Source organism: Ailuropoda melanoleuca, chromosome 6, assembly GCF_002007445.2.
Source record: "Ailuropoda melanoleuca isolate Jingjing chromosome 6, ASM200744v2, whole genome shotgun sequence".
Classification (NCBI taxonomy): domain Eukaryota; kingdom Metazoa; phylum Chordata; class Mammalia; order Carnivora; family Ursidae; genus Ailuropoda; species Ailuropoda melanoleuca.
Window position 1 is genome coordinate 21,865,663 of NC_048223.1, and position 21,235 is coordinate 21,886,897.

At 41.7% G+C, this 21,235-nt stretch overlaps 1 protein-coding gene and 1 non-coding gene across 9 annotated transcripts in view; one reads left to right on the forward strand and one right to left on the reverse strand.

Annotated features, from left to right (window-relative positions):
- KAT2B (lysine acetyltransferase 2B) overlaps positions 1–21,235 on the forward strand; it is a 91,127-nt gene that overhangs the window by 38,396 nt on the left and 31,496 nt on the right. For 7 of the 8 annotated variants that reach the window (XR_004626018.1, XR_004626017.1, XM_034662057.1 and 4 more), the window contains exons 4-8: positions 3,092–3,184; positions 4,497–4,678; positions 11,483–11,674; positions 17,018–17,124; positions 21,021–21,146. Coding sequence is in view for 6 of the 8 variants with exons in the window: in XM_034662057.1 (XP_034517948.1) it covers positions 3,092–3,184; positions 4,497–4,678; positions 11,483–11,674; positions 17,018–17,124; positions 21,021–21,146 (700 nt within the window). In the remaining 2 variants the exon portion in view is untranslated. The remainder of the gene's footprint in view (positions 1–3,091; positions 3,185–4,496; positions 4,679–11,482; positions 11,675–17,017; positions 17,125–21,020; positions 21,147–21,235) is intronic. The other variant, XM_034662058.1, reaches the window with a different exon arrangement.
- Positions 14,540–14,646, reverse strand: LOC117802874. Its single transcript, XR_004626387.1, has one exon. It is a non-coding gene; the product is annotated as a U6 spliceosomal RNA (small nuclear RNA).

A 21,235-nucleotide genomic window follows, 5' to 3' on the forward strand; every position in this document is an offset into this window, starting at 1 on the left:
CACCGATCACTGCTTCCACCCCCATAGCTGCTGTTTCATGGCGCTGCCTCAGCTCCCCTTAGGTCACATCCATGCCTCCCCAGCTTCTCATTGCTGTCAGGATGGACAGGGGTGGGAGAGGAACTAACTGGTGGTGGGAACAGACAGACAAACTTCAGGTGACCAAAAATACATTCTTAAGGGTGGGGGGGAACAGAAGAAATAATTAAAAAACAGAAACTTTGCTGTTGAGGGCACTGTTGATTATGTTGTATTGTGTAATACTTATAACATTCTTTAAAAAAAAAAAAAAAAAGGAAAGAAAGCAAAACTTTGCGCTCCACTCAGAGCTTATAGCCAGGAAAGGCTCGCCTCTTTAATGAGCCCCGTGCTTCATTTTATATGACAAGGATAGAAAAATTTTCCATTGAGTTCCCTCTTTTGCTTTGGCTGCTAGGAATCTCAGTGCACATTTTGTGCCCAATTCCTGTAGCTTTTTTTTTTTTTAATCTGAATTTACTTGATACATAATTTTCCCTTCTCCCCATTTATTAACTTTTGTCTTTTTTGTTTGTTTGTTTGTTTGTTTTGGGGGGGTTATTAATGGGGGTTTAGGGATAGATAGGAGACAGGTGTGGCAGTGAGAATTGCATTTTTAAACTCTGGGGGGGTCTTGTGTGGTGATGTGAGTTCTAAAAAGGTGAATGGGAGGTAGTGGGGAGGAGAAGGGGAGAGAGAGGGGAGGGGTGGGCAGAAAGAGAATGCACCGCTAAATTCCCCACCGCCATTAGCAGGCGCTGGGCTACTCCAGGTGACAACTTGTTGACATGGCTCTGGGGCCTGAGTCATCCAGATTGAACCCTGGCAGGTTCCTGCTGTTTAGAGCTTCTTTGGAAAAAGATCTTAGTTGAAGAAAAACAGCGTCTGCATGCCTGCAGCGATTATTTGTCTTGGAACTGAGCACCCTGGCAGCCCCACCGCCCCGCGGGAAGTGAAGGTGGTGTCAAGGTTTCCATCCTGCCGGTCTCCTCTTGATTCCATTTATAACTAACCAAATAGGCCAGACAGCATTGCTGTGCTTCGAAGTACATTTTCTCTCTCTCTCCCCCCTCCCTCATCTTTAACAGCACAAATATATTGACTCATGGGAACAAAATCTAAAATATTCAGTGTTGTCCCCCCATCTCCCCGCTCAGAGTCATTTTTTGGGCAAATAAGTAATAAATTGTCCATTCCTTAGCTTTTGAAAGGCAGTTCCTGTGTCTTGTATGTCTCAAAAATTAAATTAAAATTAAATGTATTACACATTTAAGTAACATTTAAAAAACTTCAGGCTTAGATGTTGAAAATAAACCCAATGAAAAGCTGTTTCCTAAAACTCAATGTATCTGAGAGCCTCTGGAGCTCGGCTTTCTGGTCTTCATTCAGTCCTGGCTCCACCACGTATGAAATGTGACTTAGGGAGGGTCATTCTCCCTCAGTTTCCTTATCTGTAAATACAGCCGGTGATTGCAGCTACGGCTAAAGGTTGTTAGGGGTATTAAATGAGATATGACATGAAGAACTATAAAGAGTGTCTGGTGAAAGTAAGGATGCAAATGCTTGCTGCTGGTATTAAATATCTTTTATAGGCCCGCTTATCCCAGCTCCATCCTTTTGTAGATGAAGCAACTGAGATTGAGCGTCTCCCCAACCCATCGGTTTCTCTCCAGACTGAAACCCCCAGTGGACCAAGTTCTCAAATGGTCTTATTTTAACTGGGCAAACAAAAGAGGCAGCCAGAATTATCTGTATTTAAATTTTATGATCTACCTTTCCATATCCTTAGACACATAGAGTGACTTATTATTGCGTGTTTATTTTTATAAAAATGGGCATAATACATTGAAAGAATCAACAGATGCCCCATCTAATTATGTATATGGCGCCCCTTGAAGGAATTGAGGCCCTTGTAGGACATGGCTCAGGGGGACACATGGTGATCTTCAGCCTTGGGTGTTTGTCCATTTCTGTTAACTCCTGGGAGCATAGTTGCCATGTCTTGTTTCTGTTGAAAAGCCAGTAAGTAGAGAAAGGAGAGAAAGATGTAACTTAAATAAATGCATGGTCATATCATACCTGGTCCGCATGTAAAGGTTACATTTTCAAGCAAAGGTTGAAGTTAAAGGATTTCAATATCAAATTTATTTTAGAATTAGGTCTTGATTGGTGACTCCGTGTTCCCTTTTTCTCTCGGATATGTGCTCTTTGAGGGCTTTAAATTCCAGTGGCAAGGATTAAGAGCAGTGTTTTGTTTTGTGGGCATTGAGATGCCAGAACACTTGGCTTGTGTTCTGTGCAGGGAGAGGAAATGAAAAGAGACCGCAACAGTGAAAGTTGCCAGTTGAGAGCCCTGCAGAATTCCTTCCCAAAGGGCCTGGGCCCTAGTTTATGCAGAGGACACACAGCTGGTACAAACAGCCCTCTCCCCTGGCCTCACTTGTGCAGAATGGAGCTTTGCCTTTCAGGGGTTTAAATAGGAACCTTCTTTGGGGTGCCTTGGTGGCTCAGTCAGTTGTGTCCGACTCTTGGTTTCAGCTCCGGTCATGATCTCAGGATCATGAGATCGAGCCTCGAGTGGCTGTGGAGCCTGCTTAAGATTCTCTCTGTCTCTGTCCCTCCTCCCCGCATGCTCTCTCTCTAAAATAAATAAATCAATCTTAAAAAAAAAAACAAACCCCAACCCTCCAGAGCATCAGCACACCTGCAGCGGCCTAGATGGGCATGTGCAAAGTGTGGGTGTTGTATACCAGGCCTCTGGCTCAGTGGGAATCTGGAAATGGTGGGGAGAAGGGAAAGTGAGTAGGACACAGGAATCCGATGGCTACTGCTGGTGCTCTAGGCTGCGCAGAACGTGAAAGGGGACTAGTTTCTCATAGCTCTGGTCATGGGTATGAAGGCAAATTTGGGTTACCTGGTAGTCAACCCATTTTATTGACTTAAGGATTTATTTACATGTAGATAATTAGAATGTGGTGACTTCCCTTCAGAGGCTGTGTTGTGTGTGTGTGTGTGTGTGAGAGAGAGAGAGAGAGAGGGACATTGATTTTTTTTTCTTAATGATTTTTTGCAGCTCTTGAGAAAGTCTATTTTACAAAGAGGAAAACCTGTGGTTGAAGGCTCTTTGGAGAAGAAACCCCCATTTGAAAAACCTAGTATTGAACAGGTAAAAATTTAGAAAACAAGAGAGAAGCCCTTTGTTTATTGCTCTAAGGCTGAACAAACCCAATCTTCCTTCCATCTCTACACCTGTCTTCCTTCCATCCTCTGTCCCCGGCTTAGAGATGCTTACTGAGTCTGTAGAAATTGTCTTGGACCCTTTGCATCAGAAGTGAATACTTAATTTAATAAATGACCTAGCTGTTGTCTCTTACCGTTGCTGTATACTCAGAATTCAGTGTGTTTGGGGAAGAAAAAAATTAAGCAGAGCATGTAGGTCATAAGAACACATGGAATGTGCTTTTTCTTGCTGTTGGTTTTAAAATTAAGTCTTTGTCCTTTTGTTTGGCACTGTCTGAAAAAGCCTATTGAGGTGAGGGAATTCAGGAGCATTGTCAAAAACATTGTAAGTTGAGCAAAAAACACAAAAATGAAATGAGATTTTTGCATCCAGAAATTGACTTCCTGTTACGTTAGTGATTCCTGAAAAGAAACTGGTTTACTTGGGGAAGCTGTTGATGTGTATAGACCTTTTCTGTGAAGTGTTGTATCCCTCCTCAGGGTCACTTTTTAGCCTACCGTTATTCGGCTAAAGAAATCTCAGATGCTCTTGACTGAATTTCTTGATGAGAATGATTACAACAGATAGGACATCAGGGTCTCTACAAATACAAATAAATGTATTTTTATCAGTCAGTTTTCAGTAGGAGAAATTTGTCTCCAAAATCTATTCAATAAGAATTCATTGTTCTTTTATTTGAAATTATATTACATGGGAGTGTTCTGCAGAAGCATAAATTATTCCACAGATTCTTTTAAAAGCTCAAAATTTTGAATAAGAATTTTTTTTTCTTGGTAAACCTGCTGAAACCAAACTCTCTTAAATGGAAGACGTGCTGGCAGGCTTCTCATTAAAATTTTGCTAATGTGAAAACATGTTTATCCAAGAACCTCATTATATGTGATCTATATTGATTGTGCAGCAAGAATTATTTCACAGAATAGTCGTATTTTATTGTTTAAGCGGTTTTGACCTTTTCAGTCTGTGATTTTGATTTTCTCTTTAACGCTCGAGGATTGCAGCAGGCATAGAAAAGCAGCCCACAGCTTCTCTGTCTTGTCACTTTTCATCCACTATGATCTGTGGCACAATTCCCTCTGGGCATTCCTGTTTTCTAATAGAGAAAAGGAAGAGATTTTTGTGAATAGAGAAATGTCTGTTCTTTAGCTAATAACCACCAATGGTGCTGACTGTGTGGGTGTTCAGAATTAGTATGATTGCATAGCTGTATGAATAAATTGCCTTCCCTCCTTTTAAGGGTGTGAATAACTTTGTACAGTACAAATTTAGTCACCTGCCATCCAAAGAAAGGCAAACAATAGTTGAGTTGGCAAAAATGTTCCTAAACCGCATCAACTATTGGCATCTGGAGGCACCATCTCAACGAAGACTGCGATCTCCCAATGATGATATTTCTGGATACAAAGAGAACTACACAAGGTAATCAGATGACCAGTTCTTTTCCTTTGGCTTCTTCGAGCCCGTTGCAGACATAAAATTACTGCTTGTCTCTGCAAGCAGAGTGTTGCCCAGTTATCATGGTATCTCCATCAATTCAGAGAGAATGCTTGTATAATTTACCTTTTTACTAGTATCCTGATATTTTGGGGGTGAGGGATCCAAGCCACCGAGCCCTGTACTCTACAGTACGATAGTTGATACTATCAACTGGCTACTGAGCACTTGAAATGTGTCGAAGCTTATACAAAAAAAAGAATGTAAAATATTTCATTAGTACTTTTTTATATGGATTACATGTTGAAATGATAATATTTTGGATATATTCAATTAAATAGGATATTTGAAAGTTAATTTCATCTGTTTCTTTTTACCTTGTCAGTATGACTATTGGAAAATTTAAAATTACTTATGTGGCTTGCATTGTATTTCTGTTGAACATCACCAGTCTAGGTAACCATACCATGACTCTGTTATTATTATATAGAAACTTCCCTCATTTAAAAAAAAAAAACAATGACCACGAATATAATAGTGTTAAAGAACTTTTATAAAGAAGGAAAGATCACCCTAGTCCCAGCACCATCTGATGGAACTGATAGCTTTATACATGTTGTCTTGTAGTCTTTGCCCTTTAACTATTTTATATTATTTAGAATGGAAAAAATATATATAGAATTTGCATCCTTTTGTTATCCTACTTAACATCGTATCAAACATTTTACTGGTTACATTATGGTCAGTTGAGTTGATGTACTGTAATTTACCCAGCCAGTTCCCTGTTAGTGCAAATATTCTTGGATTGAACGTCCCCCCCCCGCCAACATGGGAATTTGTTTTATTGTTTACGAATTGCAGAATAATAAAATTGAGTTTAAAAATCTTAAACATGGGCCACACAAAATAGGATGACCTACATTTATTTGCATTTAAGTAAGAGAGTGACTTGAATTATCCATTCTACTTCCCTTTTTATAACTTTCCCCCTTTTATATTTTATTTATTTAAGTAATCTCTACCCCCAATGTGGGGCTTGAATTCACGACCTAGAGATCAAGAGTTGCATGCTTTTCTGAGCCAGCCAGGCGCCCCACCCCCTTTTATATTTTATAGGCACATCAAGCTTGCTTCAGGAGGTATTCCTGACCTAAAGTAGGCAATTTTTTTTTATAGCATAAAGTGCACTTGTACCCAGGTTATTATTTTTTTTTTTTAAGATTTTTAAATTTATTTTAGAGAGAGAATGTGTGTGTAAGCAGGGGGAGGAGCAGAGGAAGAGAATCTTCAAGTAGACTCCCTGCTGAGTGCAGAGCCTGGTGGGGTTTTGATCTCAGGACCCTGAGATCATGACCTGAGCTGAAACCAAGGATGGGACATTTAACCGACTGAGCTGCCCAGGCACCCCTTCAGGTTATTTTCTATAACAGCAGATGACATGTAGGAATGAGTATAGTTTAAGATAAGTTTACCCGATATTCATGAGTAATATCCCCTTTCCCCTCCTCTCTTCTTTTACAATATATATAATTTGAGTTATAAAGTATTTTGGTACTAATGAACTTTAACAGGAATTACAGATTTCTTCAACATCGCTTTTTAAATTATATATTTCTATACTTTCATTTTAGAATTTTCATGAAATAATATAGTTCCTATATTATTTTACTGTTGTTTATAATAAGGGTTAAGATAATAAATCCATCAAAAATATAGGAACGCCTGGCTGGCTCAGTCAGTGGAACATGCAACTCTTGATCATGGGTTCATGAGTTCGAGCCCCACATTGGGTGTAGGGATTACTTAAAAAAAATCTCTATCTTTTAAACCCATCTGTGAACAATTGGCTAAGCTGAATATTTGCTAAAGCCAGACCTCTGAAAGTATTTACCACTCTTAACAGGAAAAATTGTTGCACTGAGACGCAGAATTAAATGTAAAGCAGCGTGGAAGATATTACTGTATTTTAGAAAACAATGAAAATATACTATGTAGCATTTCTTGGTAAAGAAATGGGTGGCATTTACAAATAAGGAGTGGTAAAATTAGAAATGGAACTTTGAAATGAACAGTGATTTGAATCATAGCTACATCCCTCCCTAGTTCTGTTTGCTTTAGACCAGTCACTTCACCTCCTTGACCTTCAGTTTCTTGTCTATCCGAGTCTCATGAGTACCGGGACTGTTGTGTGTCGTGTCTGGCACACAGCACAGGTGCTGGGAAGATGCTACTCATCGTTTTCCTCCCACACACGCTGTTCTCCAAAGCTCAGTCACTGCCAGCGTGGGACTCGAGCTGGAGCGTGTACAACTGAAGGAGAGCGTCATTATTTGGATGTCACTTTAGAAACAGAAAGACAGCAGCAGATTCCTTTCTAGCCCAACCTCTTGAGCCACTGGCCGAGGACAGCGGAAGAGTGGAGCCCGATGATGGTGAGGAGAGACCTGCCGCGGGACTGGAACGAGTACACCGTGATGAGTTCTGAAAGCTGCTGATTTCTAGGTGGCATGGAGACCGAGAGCCTCTGTTAATAATAAATAAGGAAATGAAGATAGACGGCGCGCACCTCCCCCGCTTGCCCACCGTCACGACACGCTGAGGAAGAAAGGGAAGTGCAGAGAAGCAACCTGTGAAACTCATGAGAAGCAGTAATTGTTTCAGAGTAAAACCTCACTGTCACGACCACTTAGGATTTTACTAAACCACACAGCACTACGGCAGGGTGTCTCACTGATACGCATCTTCTCAAAAATGGGTAATATTACAGGCTGCAGGCACCACCGGGTTTTATCTTGATGTGTAAGTGAACCTCAGGACCTGTAATGCTGGTTCAGCATGTAATTTACAGCAGTTGTAGCAATTAGAACAAAGGGGCTGAACACTTCTGGGGCTTGCACATCAGCATGAAAATGGGGTGGAAATAGGATTCTCTGTGGAAGAGACCGTGCTCAGAGAGTGATTATTGCAGAGCTAACCTGTGAAGATTTTCCAATAAAAAATTAAGTGCAGATTGAACAGAACTGCTTAAATGACTTAATCTTCTCTGTTCTGAATAAAAGGAAAAATATAAGTATTTTGCATCTTGAGAATATCTGACATTGTAATGTTAACATATACTTAATATTAATAATTAATAGAAGTATATGTCCCCCGGAGATCACTGTGGATTTAGAAAAAGATCTGGGCAAATATTTTGAAGTTCCCTGAATGTCGTGATGGTGCACTAATATAATTCCATGAAGAAATAACCTGAAAATAAAGTGCCAGACGAATGTGAGTTTTTAAAATACATCTGACCAACAGAATCTGCTGCTGGAAGCAGCAAGTGATTCGCCTTAGATTCTGAATTGTGCAGACTTTCTGAAAGGTGTAATGGTCACCCCTATATGGCGGAGATGTTTTGTAAGAAGACAGTGCAAGTTGGATATAACTAAGTTGATTTTGGTGAAACAGTTGTATGTAACCGTTGTTCCGTGTTACTGAGCATTCATCATGAGGCATGTAAGTCTAGGACAATACGTAGCAGGAAACATGGAAAGAACAGTGGGCAAGGGGGTAGGAGACCCTAGCCTTGAGTTCAGCTGAACTAGGACAGATCACTTAATTCCTACAAACCTTAGGATTTTCATTCCAGCAAGTAGGATGGCATGGTCTGTGCTCAAGGTCTCCAGTTCTGTTCACATTTTAAAGCAAGGTGGTTGCAAGTTACCATGATGCTGTCAAAACTCTGAGAGAGTTGTTTGCCTACACGTGCCATTTTTATTAGGCGTACAAAAATGAAGGAACTATACTTTCACTGCTTTTTTAGAAGACCCGAATCTGGTCATTTAGGTAAAGTCGTTTCCTATGGTCAAGTGTTTGGACAGGTGTGTATGCAGATGAGGCACACAAACTCCCATTTCTTTTTTCCATCCCACCATGCCCAGTGACCATGTCATTTATTAAAATAGCACTCAGACACCGCGCATTCACTTCGTCTCTGTCTTACCATCCACGCACCTTACAGATTTATAAAATGGACTTGATCTTGGAAGTAAAAACAAAACAAAGCTAAACAGTATCAACTGTGGTCTATAAAATGGTTTTCAGAGGAAATGAATGGAAGCCTATTATTTGAAACCTTTTACTAGACAGTAACAGTCTGTGCTACCTTCCCTCACCCTGGGAAGATTGGGTGGCCTGTTAAGCACTTATAACACTTCATGATTTACGGTAATATTTATAACCTACCATTGCTGTAGCAGAAATAACATCGGTTTAAGTCGAGTATTAGACATCTGTGACCACTCCACAGATGGAAACGCTCTTTAGACTCAAAATCAGCACCTCCCATAGATACATAATGTGAGCCACAAATGTAATTTAAAATTTTCTAGTAGTTACATTTTGAAAAGTAAATAGGTGACAGGACATTAATTTCAGTAATGTTTTATTTTACCCAATATATAAATATTATTTCACTGATCACAATGTGAAAAACTATTAATGATCCTTTTTTACCTTTTTTTGTGCTGTCTTTGAAATCTAGTGTGTATTTTACCCTTATGGCACATCTCACTTCTCTCCCTCAATTTTAAATGGTTTTTGTTTTTTTTTAAGATTTTATTTATTTATTTGACACAGAGAGAGACAGCCAGCAAAAGAGGGCACACAAGTCGGGGGAGTGGGAGAGGAAGAAGCAGGCTCCCAGTGGAGGAGCCCGATGTGGGGCTCGATCCCAGAACCCTGGGATCATGCCCTGAGCTGGAAGGCAGACGCTTAACGACTGAGCCACCCAGGCGCCCCCAATATTAAATGGTTAAAGCTAAATGGAGTCCTAACAAAGCAGTGAAGTGATCTTCCATGGAAAAATATTTCACACTGTTTCCGTTTAAAAGTCAATTTTAAATTGATTAAATGCACTAAAAATTAAGCTCCTCGGTCGCAGTAGCCACGTCTCTGGTGCTCAGTGGTTACACGTGGCTGGTGGCTGTTGTATCCGCGCAGATACAGAACATTCCCGCGCATCAACAGCTGTCTCTGACAGTGCCGGTCAAAGTCCTGAGAATCTTTCATCTTCTAGTGCGGAAAATTGGACCTATTTTAACAGTATAGTCTTGTGATGGCCTAAGTCTGATTATTAAGGTTTGTAACTTTAACTCTTAATGTTTCTTGTTTCATAATTAGTCACGTGGGAGCTGGCCTCCCTTCGGCCCCGAATATCTTATAACCTCATTGAGGGGCCACAGACTACTGTGCAGCAAAGACTGGGCTTGAACATGGGGCAGGTCTGTATGAAGTGCCTTACAAAGTACAAAATAAATGCCTTGCTAGCTTGTCTGCTACCAAGATCACTGTTTCGAATTTGACAAGATACAGAGACAACACTTCAGATGCCCATTTGGTAATCATAAGATGACATTTGGGTGTAAGTTATTAAGACAGACAATCTGGGAGAAGCATAGACGTAGTAGCAGGGTTTTAAGGTTAATTTTGAATTTAGGCAGATGAAGTAACATTAATGAAAATTTTCTTTCCAGAGATGGACCACCACCACCACTACCACCGTTACACACACGGGGAAAATATGAAGAGATACAGAGTGAGATAAAGAGAGCAATAAGCATGAGTTCATTACTGTTATTCCACTCTTTATTAAGGGTCTGAAAGTTCATCAGGAGCTTTCCATTAGCAGCTTGGGCACATTAGAGCCCTCCCACATTCAAGGAGATCAGGAAGGCACACAGAGAGCAGAGGTGTGAATTTTTAGAAAGCAGTCCTGTCCTGAAAAGGGATGTTTGGCTCTGCTACCAGGGAATAAGGACCTTCTGACCTTCTGAACCCTGGTCTGCTGCCACCCTCTGACCCCCACTCCACAGTGATATGACTGGGTCCTGGGAACTTGAGACCTCACATCCTGGGAGACCGTAGAGAAAGAGGGTGGACTTTGAATAAACTCTCATTCTCTGCCTTCTCTTGGCTGAGTGAACTTTCTACATTGTGTGCCCTACATCGCCAGTGTACTCCAGGACTGTGGTCAGATCTCAAGAAAGCCTCTGGTTTCCCTCCGGGCCTGGGCGCTCGTCCAGCTTTTGTAATGCCGAAGTGCATTTTTAGTTGGAGACTGAGTCATTGAAAACACACCTAAGCGACAGATGGTGAAGCTTATTATTACTTCCTGCGTTTTGACTGAGTTTTGAATAGTCGTGAAGATCTTTATCTTCCCACCAAGGCTTCACGGGTATGTGGGTGCTGTGTAGGCATTTTAAATTTTACTCAGAGACCGAGATGGTGGAATTCGGAGTCTTTCACAAATGGGACTTCCTCAGCTTCCCCTTTAATTTCTTCTTTTATTTAAACTTCCGTTTATGTACACGTACTCGAATTTACAGTATGCCCTCTCCATACAGTATCTCCTATCAGGCGTGTACCAACCCAACGAAGTAGGTATTATTGCTGTCCCCCTTTTACAGGTAAGGACCTGGAGATTTAAGAACATCATTACATTTCCCAAGTCATGCAGCCAGTTAAGTGGCAAAGCAGGGGTTGGACCGCAGGACTGTCTGACTGCAGGACTCCCTGCGTGATGCTGCAGAATGGAATGATTTTCACAGCACTGAGCCCAGTGCTTGTATACGGGCGAGCTACTCTCATTTCCGAGTTCGTTAGCTGGCAGTGATAACTGCTGCTCATCATTGCAGACCCAGTTTCTTCTGCTGTGGTTAATGATAGAGTCACCGTCATCGGGCATTTTAGATGACCTCTGAGGGTCTAAGGGATATTGATGGTGTTTGTCTCCTCTTACCACAGGTGGCTGTGTTACTGCAACGTGCCCCAGTTCTGTGACAGTCTACCTCGGTATGAAACCACCCAGGTGTTTGGGAGAACGCTGCTGCGCTCAGTCTTCACAGTCATGAGACGACAACTCCTGGAACAAGCGAGACAGGAGAAAGACAAACTGCCACTTGAAAAACGAACTCTAATCCTCACGCATTTCCCAAAGTAAGAGAGCGCCCTTGCCATCTTTGACCCTGGAGCGTGAGGTTGATAAACATAGGCCAAAGCCTGTATCAGTGACGAGATCAGGAATGCCAGGAAAAGCATCCCAGGGCAGAGGGAGAAGGGACACTCTCCTTCTCAGCTCCCTTTGTGGGTCTTCTTCTGTATTGCACAGTGCATCTGTTGTTAGCATGAATTTGTGTTGTCTGCGGGCATGGCTCCCTTGGCCCGACCTCATCCCACCTGGGTCCTTGTCTCTGGGTCTTGAAGTGGGCTAGTGCTTTGGTGTATTCAGCTGTCAGGAAGCTAGAGGAGGATGGGGCAGTGTTAGAAGCAGTTTCCATCTACTCGACAGGACAACTCAAGTGGCTGGTTTTTTTCCGTCCCACATCTCCAACCCTTTCTAAGCCTGGTGAATCACTCCTGCCTCAGCTACGTTCAGCCTGCCCCCTCACTCTTTGTAAACTAGACCCCAAGAGTGGGGCTGGACAGGAATAGAGAGGCTTCCTTCAGAGTGATCTTTGTACCCCTCTACTCAGTTTTTTGCAGAATGTACGTAACTCTTGTGCACCTTGCTTCTTGTACCTGCTAGAGCTCTAATATATAAATAATAACTTAAATATTTTTAAATGAAGGAAATGTGTTAAAGGAATAGGAAATTGTCGTGCTGTACTATTGGCCTTGGAAATGCATTTTCAGTGCTAAAAACCACAAATTTAAACTGAAAGTCTGGCTGTTCATGAGAAGGGCTGAGGGTGCAGTTGTCACTTGTCATGGACCAGTGACAGCAAGACATGAGTGAGACAGTTGATTTTGTGGGCGTCATTCTGCCTAGACCAGCACTTGCTGTGGAGGAGGCCAAAGGTATAATTTGAAAGGGCTTTCTAGGTACGATAGAGGCTTCCTTCCCCGCACCATTGAGAACTCCTGGAGTAGAGAAGACAGCTTAAAAGAGGAGGTATTATATTCTTTAACCGAAGACTGATGGTACTGTTTTAGTAGGGAAACTAGATTTTTATTATTAAGTTACTGTTATTGGATTACCCACTTTGTTTCTCAGGAAAGATAGCTTTAATTTTTAAGAATACGTTAGGTCCAAAACAACAACAAAATTTTTTTGATAGAAATTAACTGAAAATTCCTTTGCAGTTTAACACAAATCCTAAGCTGTGGGTAGAAGATGTCACGGGTAATTCTGAGAGCTTTAGCTGAACGCCCAGTATTTGCACATAAATCCTAGCATCCTGAGTTTCAGTGTTTTCTTAAGGCAGCCGGTTCCTGAGACTGAGGCATGACATGAACATTTTGGTATTCTCTGCGGAAGAAGATTCAGAAGTTCTGGAGCTGCAGTTAGGGTGTTGCCCCCAAATTGATCTCGGGATGCTCGTGTATTCAGTACCTGCGTTTTAGCTGGTCTGAGCTCCTTTCCTTAGAGATTTAGAGCAATTTTCTTATTTCTCTATTGCATTTGCCACATAAGCAGCATTTTATATTTTTATATTATGGTTGTCATTCTCTGTCTCTAAGCCAAGGAACAAAGAGGACCCTCCCCCTACTCCACCTTTTATGGTACTTACAGAGAAATTTTAATTACCTTACAGAGTAACAGTTTTTTTCCCATAGCAAATTCATTTTGCTTCTTGCAGGTATTTGCTAATTATAGTGTGTTATGTTCCTTCATCCCATAATTCTGGCATACTTATGCTGTTGAGTTAAAAAATCAATGCTGTTTTTTTCTCTTCTCTATTACTAATGGTAGGGTAAAGCTACCACCCACTTCTCCTTTTAAATCCCTTGTCATTGAATATGACAACATCGGGGCAAATAGGGATTTATACCTCTAGCCCTGGCAGCAGAATCACTTATGTGGAAGCCTGAGGTGCTGTTTGCGTCTTGGGCACCGTCTCAGAGCGAGAGCTGTACCTGGCTGCATACTGCTCCGTGAGGTCGCTGTGATTCTCACATGCATTTGCAGGGCTTACCTTCTCCTCTTCCTCCTCCTCAAATGTGCCCTTTTCTTCCACTTGGCTTTAACTCTAGTGCCTTTCCTGGGGCACTTGGGTGGCTCTGTCAGTTAAGCATCTGCCTCTTGATTTTGGCTCAGGTCATGATCTCAGGGTCATGGGATCAAGTCCCCCCCAACCCCTCCAGTGGGGAGTCTGCTTCTCTCCCTCTCTCTCTGCTCCTCCCCCACCTTGCACTTGCACATGCTCTCTCTTTCTCTCAAATAAATAAATCTTAAAATATATATATTATATATGTTAAAAAACAAAAATGAAAACAAAACTTGTGCCTTTCCTCCCATCCACCAACTTACAAGGTTGTTTTTAGAAAGGTTTAGCATCTGTATTTTATCCTAAAAGTGATAAATGCACTTGCTGATGAAAAATTTGGTTAAGAGAGTATGAAGAAACAAAAGACCTCCCCAAAGGCCTACCACTCTGAACTACTTTTAGTGTTTTTAAATATTTCTGTTTTTCTCCATGGATTGTGTTTTTTTTTTTAATGATTTTTTTATTATAAATAATGTTAGTCACCATACAGTACATCCCCAGATTCCGATGTAAAGTTCCATGATTCATTACTTGTGTATAACACCCAGTGCACCATGCAATACATGCCCTCCTTACTACCCATCGCTGGTCTATCGCATTCCCCCACCCGCCTCCCCTCTGAAGCCCTCAGTTTGTTTCTCAGAGTCCATAGTCTCTCATGCTTCATTCCCCCTTCTGATAACCCCCCCCTTTCTTTATCCCTTTCTTCCCCTACCGATCATCCTAGTTCTTATGTTCCATAGATGAGAGAAATCATATGATAATTGCCTTTCTCTGCTTGACTTATTTCACTTAGCGTTATCTCCTCCAGTGCAAAAATATGGAACGCTTCACGAATTTGCGTGTCATCCTTGCGCAGGGGCCATGCTAATCTCCTCTGTATCGTTCCAATTTTAGTATATGTGCTGCCGAAGCGAGCACATGGATTGTGTTCTTTTATTCTATGTACAGTTTTTTTTTAAAGATTTTATTTATTTATTTGACAGAGAGAGACAGCCTATTCTACATACAGTTTTGAATTGTATCTATACCCAAAGCAAACATTCATGTCACTGCATGAGACTATTGTTTATCGTAATGAAATAACTGTATTTACATGCGTACAGATAAAACACACACACACACACGTATATAGAATTATTTTTCCTAAATTAGTAATGGCATTCTTCCTTGGTAAGTCAGGGCTTTGTGAAAGAGTGTTCTGACCATGTAATTACTGATAGAGGAGGAGCCTAGAAAAGGAAAGGAAATTTACTTCCATGATGAAGGGCATTTGGGGAAATCTTGAGGGCTGTGTAAGGTAGGAAAAGGAAAAGGAGAAAAGGCCTCAAGCACTTTCTTTCTCCTCAGCAAGATCAGAATGTGATCTCAGTAAGGATCTTACCTCCTACTGCTGTCAGTCTTTCTGTGATTGGTAAGAAACATACTAAAATGTTTTAAAACGTAAGGTAACGGTGGCTTGCTTGGAAGTGGAAGTGACTCATGCAGTTTTTATAAACCGTGAATTAAACTATCGTGTGCGGGTAGGTACTCATTCAAATGATACCTTGTTCTTAAATCTGAGATTTAATCTGAGCGGCAAGTAAGAAGACCCCTAGGACCCTCCCCCGTCTATTTTCATTTCCACAAACAAACCTCTCCTACCCCTGAAACCACTTCAAATCTTGCAGGCATTGATAGGCAAGAATTGTGATAGGGATAATGGGGATGATGATGATACTGATCCTTGATCAGTTATCCAAAACCTTGATACTGATGTTTCAAAATTCAAGATTTAAAATATTTCGCAGCGGTAATATAATACGTATATATCACAGCTGTAGGGATGGGGCAATCGCCCTAAATCATATCCACTTGTAATTGTAAAAAATATAAATTGGTTTAATGTATATTCAGATCAGATTGTTGCCAAATGGGTCATGGAAGATCTTTTTTTTTAAGAGCTTTTGGAGTTCAGAATTTCAGATACAGGATAGTGGACTCATCATATCCAACCTTTATTACATCATTGCAGCGTGAACTTCATGAGGGCAAGATGGTTGGTTTGTTCACTCTGCCCTCACAGCATCTGACACAGTGCCTGGCACAGGGTAGACGTCCAACCAGTATTTGCTGAGTGGATGAATGGAGCACTTACGTGGGGTCAGGCACCATTTTATGTATGAACATTAGCCTATTTCTCACTACGACCTTATGCGGGAATTACTGTTGATATTTCATTCTTATGGAAGAGGAATCTGAGAAAGAGGAAAGCTAAGAATTTCTTCCAAGAATCACCGAAATTAGTGGTGACCTTGGCCAATGGATTTTAGAGCCCAAGCTCTTAGCCATTTTTTTATATTCCTCCGCTAGAATTAATGCGCCTTAAAAAGAGGCTTGTAGGAAGGTATTCCAGTACCAGATGTGTAGATTTGTGTTGCTATTTTAATCATAGTTCTTCAGTTTTGGTGTACACAAGTCTGTCTCATCAAAATTGAGTTGCTCAGGCCTGTACTCGTGGACTCCGATCGGGTAAGCCCAGGTAGGGCTTGGCTATCTATATTTCTACCAAGATCTCCAGGTGATTTCTGAGGGCCCCCAAACTTTGAGATCCTTTTGATTTATAACATGACAAGAAGTATAACATAGTAATCAATCACATTCTAATCCTAGCCCTGAAATTTACTAATTGTGGAACTTCGTGCCAGTTATTTACTATCTGTGCTTTAAGTTTTTTCTTCTGTAAAGTGGGTATAATAATGGATTCCATTACATGGGTTTGTTAGGAAGATTACCTGAGTGAATAATACATCAAACACTTAGAACAGTGTTTGTCTGTAAGAGTTATATATGTGTGTGATAATAAAAATAAATTATGTGACTCACTGGGTTGATGTGAGGATTCGATAAGTTCTTAGAACAGTGCAGGCACATGGCAAGCACTTGATAACTATTAGCTTTTGTGATGGATAATGACAGTGGTAATGACAGTTACATAAATGGTGGAAATCTTGCTCTGAGGCTGAGGAGTGCTCAGTGGAATGCATTTCTACTGATAGAACATTCCGTGTAGCCTATGTTGTGTCAATCCGTGCAGAATCAAAAGAGAATAAATTTGTAGAAATGCATTTCTTTATTTGAATATACCGGCGCCGCCCACAAATCATCATTTGAGTCATAATTCACGAGCATATTTCTGAGTTGAAAGTGAGATGCTGATGTTGGGGTGCTTGCCATAGATGGTTAGGGCTTCCGTCCCTCTGGTAATATATTAGTTTTTTTATCTTACTGTTGCTTTTACTCTTGTGCCTAGGTTTCTCTCCATGTTAGAAGAAGAAGTGTATAGTCAAAACTCTCCTATCTGGGATCAGGATTTTCTCTCAGCCTCTTCCAGAACCAGCCAGCTAGGAATCCAAACAGGTAAATTTCTTTTTGCATAAATCCGAGAACAATCAGGAAGTGTTAGTCACAGCTCACTCTGCATTTATTTGTGTTTTTCATCCAAAAATTGAAGAACAGAGCCAGCAAAAAAGTAACACTCCGGCAGATCTTGCCTCTGCATCTCTGTTATTGAGGAGAGCAGGTGCAAGTCAGTTAAAACCACTCTTTCTTGTACTGTTGGGTTTGCTTAGCTTGCACAGTAGTTTTATAAGAGGTCAGAGCTCAGCTCTGTAGTCAAATGCTGGCTCTTTTTAAAGGCACTTAAGGTTTCGGGCCATGGCCAGATGTGCCCAGGAATCAAGTCTTGGTCTGGTTTCTGAGTCTGTGATGTCTGTTTGTGCATCAAGTTACTCTCATGGATAAAGATAGGGTAGTGAGTGGAAAAGAGCAGTCTTGAGTCTGAGGTCATGAGGTACTTCCCGGGGGGGCCAGAGCACCCTTGGCATCGCCTTGGGTGGCATTAGGTGGTATTTTACGATGAAGGAAGAGACGTGACTTCTGGAGTCACACTGATACCAGAGAGAGGATCTGAATTGCTGCCTTTGATGCTAGGAAGACTCTGGAGAAGTTTAGCAAGAGCGGCCAAAGCTGTCATTTATATGTGGCCATGGGGAAAGAGAATGCAGACTTTCAGTGTCAGAGTTTTTAGTGTATCTAGCTCAGTGTGTAGTATTTTTGCCCCCAGAAAAAAAAAAAAAAAAAAAAAATTATGAGCAGTAAAAGTCAGCTTCTGGAGTATATGGTTCTTTGAATTTTGACAAACACGTGCAGTTGTATAACCACCAGTACCATCAAAATACAGAGCAGTGGCATCACCCCAGAAAATTCCTTTGTAACCCTCTGTAGTCCATTCATTGCCCAACCTCCAGCCTTGGCAACCCCTGATTCATTTTTTGTTCCTGGAGGTGCCTTTTCTAGAATGTCGTAAGAACGGAATCATATGGTACACCATTTTCTGAGTCTGACTTCTTTCACTCAGCGTAAGGCAGAAGGTGATTAAAAATTGCTTTTCTCATCTAGAGCCCAATTTTGGATGCAAATACAATTAAATCCCTACAAAGCAGAGTACTCAGGGAATGAGGTAGTTTGGTTTGGATCAGATCCTTTTTGTTTGAATTCTTGTTTTCAGAGACGTGAGTTTTTAGCGTTTACAGGACATATGCTCTGTGGGGGCTGGGCATATCCTCTGCGTTGCTCTCTCTGCCCCTGTGCTGTTCACTTTATCTTTGTCTTTATCTCATCTGGTGTTCAAACAGCACCTCTCCCACAAACCCTTTCCTTATTCTTCCCATGCCTTCCAGTAAGGACTGGATCTCTTTTCTTACAAACTTCTACAGAACCTTGACTATATCTTATCTTTGGTTCTCTAACTTGGCTGCCCAGTCGCATCACTTGTGGTGATTTAGAATAGTATTGATTTCTGAGGCTTTTCCCGAGAGAGTGAGAGAATTGGTCTTGTGTGGACATTGAGACTTTTAAAAGCTCCCCAGATGGTTGTGATGTGCAGCCGTATTTGAGAATGGCCGTGTCATACAGCACGTAACTCATGCTAGCCTAACCCCGTTTTGCTGTAAGTCCTCTGTCCTCTGAGTGTGACTCCTGGGTGGGCAGAGACTGTTTTGCCACAATAATAATAATAACATACTTCCATTAAGTGCTTGCCTATGAAGTTGGCATCACATAAAAGCCTTAGCGCAACCCCTGAGAAGTTGGTATTATTATCCCCTCTATGTAGATGAGAAGTAGGAGCTCGGAGAGGAGCACCAACTTGGCCCACAGTCAGAGCTGTGGAATTCCTTAACTGCCTCCCTGCGCGAGGAGCCAGACCCCAGCCGCTCGCACACGGCGCCGCGTTGGCGCGTGCTGCACACGTGGGAGGAATGAGTGAAGAGCACAGCCGCCTCCTCCAGGCGGGAGGACGCCAAAGCTGACAACTGAAGTTGACAGCAGGGTCAACTTCCTTCTTTTCTGGAGGGTCTTCTGGAGAGGATTGCTCTCCTTGTGAAAACTCCCCTTGATCCTTGCCCGCTCAGAGCGCCTCCCACTCTGCAGCTTCCGGGGCATCCTGTGCCCTAGCGCAGGACGGAGAAGGCGGACGTTGTCTCTGACTCTCGGGATTCCACATTTATTTCTGTGACTAAGGTGGTAACCCAGTTGAGCTGTATTGTCCTCTTGAACATTACCCAAAGCTGTCAGAAGCAGGCTGCCTGCTCCTGTTCTCCTGTAATTGCAGTGTGTTCTCTGGGGGGAAGGAAGAGTGTAATCATCTGCTTAATTGGCATGTCTGCACGTCTCTGCAGCTGTGATAAATGACATTTGTAATGATGGCTCTGAAGTTTTGCAAGATACTCAGATGTCTTCAGAGTCAGCGGAGCTTCGTCTGTATGTGGAATCACTCCAGTGTGCTTGGATTCAGAAGGCCTGTCTCCTGGAAGGAAAGCCATATAGCCTGGCACTTCAGTGTGTTCTGAGCACTGGGGATTGCTGTCTCTGTGTTGCTCCATGAACTTGCTCCATCACTTTGTTGGCTGTTCAGGACGTCCTCTGGGGACTGAACTGTGGCTGCATTGGAACTTAGTTGACCGTTCTCTCTGGGTTCTGGCTGCACTGCCATACTCTCTCCTGTACGTGACCAGTGCCACTGAGAATGTCTGTATCCTCCATCCGCTCTCACCCCACTAGCTACAGATTAGCAGCACGCTAGCAAAGCAACAGCCTGCTTCCTACAATGGCTTTATAAAACAAAACAAAACAGAGAAAGTTTTTATTTGTAAATACTCTCAAACTTACAGAGAAGTTACAAGAATAGGACAAAGAAATCTTGCATACTGCATGTCCTTTGCCCAGATTCACTACTTGTTAACACATGGCCATATTTGCTTTATCTTCTCCTCTCTTTTTTTCCCCTAAACTTTTGGAAAGTTGCAAACATCATGCCCCTTTACTGAGCTCACTGGGTATCTCCCAAGAACAAGGACATTCTCTTACTGCACAACAGTACAGTTATCAAAGTAAGGAATTTAAGCTTGATGCAATATTATTATCTAATCTGTAGACTGTTTTCCATTGTGCCTCTTATCTCAGTTATGTGGTTTATAGCAATTTTTGTGCCCCATCAGGAGGCACATGATGTTGGCCTCTCTCCTTGTTGTCAGATAAGCTTGATCACTTGGTGACGGTAGTGTTTACGTGGTTTCTCCATTATAATGTTACCATTTTTCCTTTTGCAATAAAAAAGTGTTTTTGTGGAGAGATACTTTGAAATTATCCTGTCTTCATCAAAATTATACTCCCAAGGTTTAGCCTGCACAGATTCTTCCCTGAATCAGTTATTATATGCTGGCTGCCAAGTGTTTTTTTTTTTTTTTTTTCCCCCCCCCCCCGCCACCACCAACATCCATCATTCCTTCCTTTTTATTTATTGGTGTTCCCCTGTGAGGAAGACTTTTACCTTCTGCCCACTTATTTATTTATTTGTTTATTCATTCATTCATTCATTCATTCAGTATTTTATCAATGTGGACTCAAATATCCTTACTCTATTCAGGGGGCTATAATCTGTTACTTACTTTATTATCATGCTCACATTGGCCCCATGGCTTTTATTTTGTTATTTTAATCAATGAATTAATTAATTTTTAGAAGATTTTATTTTTAAGTAATCTCTACACCCAGTGTGGGGCTTGAACTTACAACCCCAAGATCAAGAGTCGCATGCTCCATCCCCTGAGCCAGCCAGGTGCCCCTCCATGGCTTTTATTTTGAAGACGACTTTGTTGTGGTGTTGGGCAGGACTGGGATGGTTGCATGTGCACGTGGTTCCTTATTGCCTAAGAAAGGAGTCACCTAATACCTTTTTTTCTTTTTGGGGCCAGTTATCAGCCCACCTCCTGTAGCTGGGACCATTTCATATAATTCAAACTCATCTTCCCTTGAGCAACCTAATGGAGGGAGCACCAGTCCTTCCTGCAAAGGCTCTTCTGGGCTTGAGGCAAACCCAGGTAAGCTCTTAAGGGGGCATAAGAGGAGGCTATGATTTGCCGTAGAAGTTCTGTTATCTGAAGAGTACCAGAGGTAGATTTAGGCCAAC